At 42.9% G+C, this 8,557-nt stretch overlaps 1 protein-coding gene across 7 annotated transcripts in view; it reads right to left on the bottom strand.

Moving 5' to 3' along the window:
• Nucleotides 1-231: 231 nt before the first annotated feature.
• lmbr1 (limb development membrane protein 1) overlaps nucleotides 232-8,557 on the bottom strand; it is a 268,615-nt gene continuing 260,289 nt past the window's right edge. For 6 of the 7 annotated variants that reach the window (XM_087987559.1, XM_087987560.1, XM_043690711.2 and 3 more), the window contains 2 exons: nucleotides 4,179-4,340; nucleotides 232-1,931 (listed from right to left, as the gene is read on the bottom strand). In XM_087987559.1, coding sequence (XP_087843685.1) covers nucleotides 1,846-1,931; nucleotides 4,179-4,340 — 248 coding nt within the window. In that variant the 3' untranslated portion in view covers nucleotides 232-1,845. The remainder of the gene's footprint in view (nucleotides 1,932-4,178; nucleotides 4,341-8,557) is intronic. The other variant, XM_043690708.2, reaches the window with a different exon arrangement.

Here is an 8,557-nt window from a genome sequence, read left to right as displayed (position 1 = left end):
AGCATCCAAGGAGCAGGAGAATCGACGTTTCGGGCATAAGCCCTTCTTCAGGAATCAGGAATTAGAGTGGGACATTTTAATATTCAAGATATCAATGACATTTATTACTCAGTTGTAGTAACATTGAAATTATAAACATAAAACTCATATTTATAATGGTTGTCCATACATTGCCCTGAAGAAGGTCTAATGCCCGAAATGTCGATTCACCTGCTCCTTGGATGCTGCCTGACCTGCTGCGCTTTTCCAGCAACACATTTTTCAGATGACAGTAGCTTTCCATGCCAATTAGTACCAGTACACTGCCAGTAATTAACTGAAGGAATTGCCTGGAATCAATGAGGAACATGCACCCCTGAAGACTTGAGGGCAAAATAGAGAGGTCACTGGCCTGGGTTTGGGGGGGGGGGGCAGAAGAAAAAGAGTACAATTATGGCTCTCAGTGGGCTTCCCAGTTTCCCAATGACAGGTTCCTTGATCAGACAGTGAATGCCTTTGACCCAACAATGTCTACATCATAGTGAGAACAACCATCCCAATAGCCAAATTTGCTTTATATGCTCTCCAGATGGTGACTTCCCTGCTAGCCACTGGTTAACCAGACAGGTAGACAGACCATCATTAAGTCTTTCTGCCTTGAAATGCATTAGGCCGAAGGACTGTGACAGGGTTCCCAATTACATAGCACCACCTACTTTCAAACATGCCATCAGGGAATAGATGAGGGCAATCTGCCCAAAGTCTCAAATGTGCGTATCATGAAGTAAGTCAACTGGCTTCAAATGACAACTCCGAGCATTAACCTTGTTTCTTACCAAAGTCATTTCCGTTATAACCATTTAATGACTATTATAGAGTGGGACATTTTAATATTCAAGATACCAATGACATTTATTACTCAGTTGCAGTAATATTGAAATTATAAACGTAATACTTATATTTATAATAGCTGTCCATACATTCCCAGTCTCTACAATCAATGAAACAGACTAGGAAAAACAGGGAGCAGGTTTGCTGCAAGTTGTTTATCCAAACACTGTGCAGGTCACCTGTCAGAATAGGTCTAACGGTATCCAGATCCTGGTTTGTGCAAGTACACTGGCTTCCAGTTGGTGCCAAGGACGGAGCATTCACCTTATAGTGACATTAACACAGATTGGACCATTAATAAAAAATACAAATTTAATTTCTGTTTTACAAGAGAAGATCGTAAACAGACTTGTCATAATGCTACTGGAGAGGTTAGTGAAGAAACATTTTCTTTCTGATTAAAATTGCAGTAGGAATGCAGTTTTATGTGATCTGCGGTAGGATGGAGTCCAGGTTGGCTAAATTGGAAATGAGGCATTCTGTTCCAAAGCAGAAACTGGGAATGGCTCCACAATGTCAACCTAAGCAACAGAGCTCCCTGGAAGAACATGTTTGCATGCCCAGACTTCACAAAAAAATCTCCCTTGGTAGCACATTTTCTAGAAGTAGTACTGAGTGAGTGTATTAGTGAGAAACTAAGCAATTGCCTTCTAATGACCCAAAACTTTAATCACTGCCAAAGAGATTTCAAATCATAATCAAAAGATGTGTAGAAGGTAGTCTAAATACTGCATGATAGTCCAAGCAAAGCACATTCAGCCATACCTCAAACTCTTGCTGAAATGGAGTGAGTCCCAAACATGTACTTCCTGTGCACTTCTCAGATAACATTGTTCCACAATAGAACCCTTCTCTGACTTCCACTAGCAGCTGAAAATAAATGACTGTCAAGACTCCCGGCAGAACTGAGGGGAGCGGAATGTCATATGACTGAATTGTTTGCATCCTGAAAGTTGCCTGCTGTTTTATCAGGTATCAGAATGATTTTTGGTGTCCATTTGCAGAATGCAGAACCTTCTCTGACTCCTGCGTCCTATTTGAAAGATGTAGACTATTCAAACCTGGACAGAAGAGGAAAAAATGTTTATCTCTATGTTATACAAAGAGCTTAATTAACAGTTTACAAATGTTCGCCCTGCATTTGTTTGCACTATTATCAAAACTAGTTAGATCCAGCTACTTTAAAAAAAAAAGATGTTTTTCCAAACAGTTGCACATAAACAAGTATCAAAATTAAGGATTCCAGTCACCTCAGCTACACAATAGAAGGAAAACATTTCCATAATTTTTATTTCTCTTTTGAACTTTGTATGATATACAAGATTAGAACAAAATGTTGATTTACTGAAACCTCCTGGAAAATATGTTCAGCTAGAATTACCAAAAGAGTGAAGCTTTAATAAGAATTTCTAATTAAGAAACACAATTAAAACTTGTGGGAAATCATAATCACAGATTTTTCCTTTTATTCTTCCCCATTCCCCACCTTTCATTTGCTAAAATTCCATTACATTCCTAACTTACCCCACTTCCCAGGAAAAGTCAGAGACTAGAATCAATAACTCTCTCTCCATGGATACTCTTGGGTGTGTCTAGCATTTTCTGCTTTTTCCTATTGTGTGCTGGATGTGATATAACACTACCCCAACAAAAAGCCACATTTGTCCCACCGGAGCTCAAAACATATTTTCTAAATAATGTCTTGAATGCATTGAAAAAGTGTACTCACAGACATAAATCCTTTGTGGTCAACTTTGGTATGAACTGCAGTAACAAGTAATCATAAATGGGTTGGGTCTGACGTCAGTACCATGCACAATCTATACTGATCTGAAACTGATACTTAAAGTATAATAGCACCCTATTTTGTTTCATGTCAAGTATTTTAGAAGTGACATAGAAACATAGAATATAGGGGCAGGAGGAGGCCAATCGGCCCTTCAAACCTGCTCCACCTTTCATCGCGATCATGGCTGATCATCCAACTCAACAGCTTAATCCTGCTTTCGCCCCATAATCTTGGGTCTCATTCATCCCAAGTGCTATATCTAACCACCTCTTGAATACATTCAATGCTTTGGTGTCAACTACTTCCTGTGGCAATAAATTCCACAGGCTCACCACTCATTTGGTGAAGAAATATCTCCTCATCTCCATCCTAAATGGTCCATCATGAATCCTCAGACTGTGACCCCTAGTTCTGGATGCACCCACCATTGGGCACATTCCCCCAATCTACCCTGTCTTGTCCTGTTAGAATTTTATAAGTTTCTATGAGATCCCCCTCACTCATCTGAACTCCAGCAAAAACAACCCTAACTTAATCAATCTCTCTTTATACGCCAGTCCCACCATCCCCAGAATCAGCCTGATAAACCTAAGTGTGGCCTGTCACCAAGCCCTTTATAACTGCAACACATCCCTGCTCCTGTACTCGAAACCTTTCGCAATGAAGGCCAACATACCATTTGCCTTCTTTACTGCCTGCTGCACCTTCATGCATACCTTCAGCGACTGGTGAACAAGGACACCCAGGTCCCGCTGCACACTCTCCTCTCCCAATTTACAGCCATTCAAGTAGTAATCTGCCTTCTTGTTTTTGCTTCCAAAGTGAATAACCTCGCATTTATCCAAATTATACTGCATTTGCCATCGATTTGCCCACTCACCCAGCCTGTCCAGATTATGCTGAAATATCTCTGCATCCTCGTCACAGTTCATCCTCCCACCCAACCTGGTATAATCTGCAAACTTTGAGATATTACATTTTGTTCCCTCATCCAAATCATTAATATATATTATGAATAGCTGGGGCCTAGCACAGATCCCTGCGACACCCCACTAGTTACTGCCTGCCAATTTGAAAAGGAGCCATCAATTTCCACTGTTTCCTCTATGCTAACCAGTTTTCTATTCATTTCAGTACACTTCCCCCAATCCCATGCACTTGAATCTTGAACAATAATCTCTTATGTGGGACTTTGTCAAACGCTTTCTGAAAAGTCCAAATATACCACATCGACTGGCTCAGAGTTGATGAGCTGGAGTCTGAACGTCAAACATTGAGGCACATCAGGGAGGGGCAAGAGTTACCTGGATACTGTATTTCAGGAGACAGTCACACCCTTTAGATTGACTAATTTGAATTCGGCCAGTGGTCAGGGACGGCAGAGTGTGGCTGTGAGTGAGGCAGGTAGAGGGATCTAGGAATTATAGTTGAAGGAGCCCGAGCCCCTGTCATTGTCCAACAAGAGAATAGAAAAAAAAAGTTATTGGATTGATGGAAGTTGATAGATAATAAACCTTACCTAAAGCTTTAAGAAGTTCTTCTCTTACAGCAGATGTAAATTTTCGAATCAGGCATAGAGACGTTACCACAGCAAATAATAGATTATATGAGAGTACAATGTAAAAGTTGCCCAGCCAGTTGAACCTTCCAAAGTCTCCAAGTAGGTCAAATCTGGTTATTCCTGTTAAAAACAAGTATCGTGAGAATAGAGAAACGTCAAGTCCACACAAAAGAGATAACAGATTAACATAGTGGCAGATTGTGATATAAACTGCTTTTCTGCACATCAGAAAGCAAGCTGTGACCAAGAGCTTGCAACATTTAGGAACCTACAAAAAAAAATAGAATTTCATTTTACCTTACATAGAACTGCTTTATACTTAACATAACTTCCAAGAAGAATGCAAAGAAATATTCAAAGAATTCCCATCACAAATATGGATCAATATTTAAGTAGTCAAATAGCACTTAGTATAATGCAATTTTTTTTTTCTCCAGTCTTTTTAAGTTGCAGAGGTTAACATTTGCCTTGGGAAGCATTGCTGAAACATTGGATACTAAATTCCACTGACTGAGATGTGTGGGAGCCGCAGGCTGGTATTTAACAAAATGGAGTAGCATCCCTCAGTAAATCAAACTGAAATCAGTTACTTGATTGTCAGTGCTCAGTTCTAGCTGTGTCATCCTTGCTATATTGTTTTGGAGTAGGAATACACTGGACCATGACTGCTTCTGTTCTAAAGGTAAATTATATTGAAGTGGAATAGAGTAGAAAGAAACTATAGCTCTAGAATCCTGGATATGTTAATGCTTTGCAAGTCAACTTAAAACATATATGTTGTTAACACATAATACGTTTATAATAATATCAAGTAACTGTTCATATCATGAAATGCCTGATGGATTCTAAGCAGTGCTGAAATATTGGTGCATCATATCCAATATTTTGAAGAATGCAAGGTTATTTTGGTAAAAACAAAGAAAGATAGTTTAATTAGTTCAAACCTAACTTGAAATTAGCGAGTTTTGAGAAGATTTGTAGCTCACATTGAGCTGGATGTAGGTTTGCTCATTGCGCTGGAAGGTTCATTTCCAGATGTTTTGTCACCCTATTAGGTAACATCTTCAGTGAGCACTGTTCATGTTTCATGCTTTCTATTTATATGTTTGAGTTTCTTTGGGTTGGTGATGTCATTTCCAGTTCTTTTTCTCAGGGGGTGGTAGATTGGGTCTAACTTGATGCGTTTGTTGATAGAGTTACGGTTGGAATGCCATGCTTCTAGGAATTCTCGTGCGTGTCTCTGGCTTGTCCTAGGATGGATGTGTTGTCCCAGTCGAAATGGTGTCCTTTCTTATCTGTATGTAAGGATAGTAGTGACAGAGGGTCATATCATTTTGTGGCTAGTTAATGTTCATGTATACTGGTGGCTAGTTTTCTGTTTGTTTGTCCAATGTAGTGTTTGTTATGATATTTGTTTTGCTTCTTGTCTGTATAGGGTCTTTCAAGTTCATTAGCTGCTGTTTTAGTGTGTTGGTGGGTTTGTGTGCTACCATGATGCCATGGGGTCTGAGTAGTCTGGCAGTCATTTCCAAGATGTCTTTGATGTAGGGGAGAGTGGCTAGGGTTTCTGGACATGTTTTGTCTGCTTGTTGGGTTTGTTGCCGAGAAACTGTGTTCATTGGGTATCCATTCTTTTTGAATACATGGTATAGGTGATTTTCCTCTGCTCAGCGTAGTTCCTCTGTGCTGCAGTGCGTGTTGGCTCGTTGAAATAATGTTCTGATGCAGCTTTGTTTTGTTCAGCCAGACGCAAGTTTGTGGCACCATCGTTTACTCAGCTGCACAGGAGCGGAGGAAGAGGAGTGGAAGGGCAGAAGTGATGTGGAATTCATTAGTCAGGAGAACAGACAGCTTCTGCAGCCATAGTTATGACAGTAACAAATCAAGGATTGCACAGAGCAACAAAAGGTCATTGTGCTGGGGAGGCTAATAAGCCAAAAGGTCTTGGTCCACAATGGTACTGACACCATAGTTAGAAGATGGATGAAACCAAATTTTAGGAATCTATGACAGATTAAAAAGCATGACCTCAAAAACCATACTATCAGGATTATTCTAAATTCCATATGTGAGTGGCCATAAAAGAGGAGGATTGAGCAATTGAACAAATGATTGGAGAATTGTTATAACAGGGAGAGTAACAGATTTATGAGGCAGGCAGGACATGTGCACCATGAATGGGTAAACTCGTGAATACTTTTTCCCAATTTCCCCACTATACCATGAACCTACTACTAAACATCAAGCCATTGTTTTCAGGATGATCACTGTCCTCATTTCTGGAGATCTCACTTCCACAACTTACTGCCGTGCAGTTCCCTAACTTTGCACAGATTGCTCCTACCACCTTCCCAATATCTTCAGGCAACACTGCCCTGATAGGTTAATTGCTTCAGCCTATTCCTGCTGAAATAACTGCAAAGGCTGGTCCAGTCACAAGTCACCCTTGATTTACTAGTGTACAGTACACACTGGCTGTGGTCAGCCAGCTCAGAGTAAGTTCTCAACTAAGGAGATTCTAATCTCCTGGTTATATTGGGAGAAAGTGAGAACTGCAGATACTAGAGATCAGAGTCAAGAGTGGGGTGGACCATCTCTGACACCTCCCTCCCCTTCCTGGACCTCTCCATCTCCATCAGTGACGACCGACTTGACACTGACATTTTCTACAAACCCACCGATTCCCACAGCTACCTGGATTACACCTCTTCCCACCCTACCTCTTGCAAAAATGCCATCCCGTATTCCCAATTCCTCCGCCTCCGCCGTATCTGCTCCCAGGAGGAGCGGTTCCACCATAGAACACACCAGATGGCCTCCTTCTTTAGAGACCGCAATTTCCCTTCCCACGTGGTTAAAGATGCCCTCCAACGCATCTCATCCACATCCCGCACCTCCGCCCTCAGACCCAACCCCTCCAACCGCAACAAGGACAGAACGCCCCTGGTGCTCACCTTCCACCCTACCAACCTTCGCATAAACCAAATCATCCGCTGACATTTCCGCCACCTCCAAACAGACCCCATCACCAGGGATATATTTCCCTCCCCACCCCTCTCCGCCTTCCGCAAAGACCGTTCCCTCCGTGACTACCTGGTCAGGTCCACGCCCCCCTATGACCCACCCTCCCATCCTGGCACTTTCCCCTGCCACCGCAGGAACTGTAAAACCTGTGCCCACACTTCCTCCCTCACCTCCATCCAAGGCCCTAAAGGAGCCTTCCACATCCATCAAAGTTTTACCTGCACATCCACTAATATCATCTATTGTATCCGTTGCTCCCGATGCGGTCTCCTCTACATTGGGGAGACTGGACGCCTCCTAGCAGAGCGCTTTAGGGAACATCTCAGAGACACCCGCATCAATCAACCAAATCGCCCAGTGGCTCAACATTTCAACTCCCCCTCCCACTCTGCCGAGGATATGGAGGTGCTGGGCCTCCTCCACCGCCGCTCCCTCACCACCAGACGCCTGGAGGAAGAACGCCTCATCTTCCACCTCGGAACACTTCAACCCCAGGGCATCAATGTGGATTTCAACAGTTTCCTCATTTCCCCTTCCCCCACCTCATCCTAGTTTCTAACCTCCAGTAACTCGACCTGTCCGGACTTGTCCGACCTGCCCAGCTCCTTTTCCACCTATCCACTCCACCCTCTCTTCCCTGACCTATCACCTTCATCTCCTTCCCCACCTACCTATTGTACTCTATGCTACTCTCTCCCCACCCCCACCCTCCTCTAGCTTATCTCTCCACGCTTCAGGCTCTCTGCCTTTATTCCTGATGAAGGGCTTTTGCCCGAAACGTCGATTTTGCCTGTCCTCGGATGCTGCCTGAATTGCTGTGCTCTTCCAGCACCACTAATCCAGAATCTGGTTTCCAGCATCTGCAGTCATTGTTTTTACCTTGTTGGAAAAGCAAAACAGGTCAAGGCTTTCCTGATTTCCCCCCCCGCCCCGAAAAGGCCAGCAATGGAGGCCTGGTCTTTCACTTGTAGCTTCTCTTGCAACTTTTTCACCCCAGGTCTGGTTCTTCTGACTTTCTTCTGCACCATGGCCCATCCCTTGCATCTAAAATGTCTCAGGAGAGTTTCCTCCTCTTTCTGGTGGTAATGGTTTCGATGCCGCATCAATTCAGACTCTGATGTTTCTTCAACACTAGGCTGCGGGGGAGCATCGACAATTTCTGACAGCTTCTGAGGGGCTAGGTATGTTTTGCTCCTGGCCTGCGCAGTAACGGCTTTCAGGTGATCTATGTGCTTGTTCAGGACTTTGTTACCTACCCAAACGTTGCAAGTGATGGGACTTGAGCTCACGTCAACTTCACCTCGTACCAAACA

The sequence above is a fragment of the Chiloscyllium plagiosum genome, unplaced genomic scaffold (assembly GCF_037043375.1).
Source record: "Chiloscyllium plagiosum isolate Xiang-an unplaced genomic scaffold, Cpla_swu_hap1 HiC_scaffold_5, whole genome shotgun sequence".
NCBI lineage: Eukaryota > Metazoa > Chordata > Chondrichthyes > Orectolobiformes > Hemiscylliidae > Chiloscyllium > Chiloscyllium plagiosum.
The sequence above is the reverse complement of the archived record's forward strand: the minus strand, read 5'-3'. Positions and strand labels throughout refer to the sequence as shown.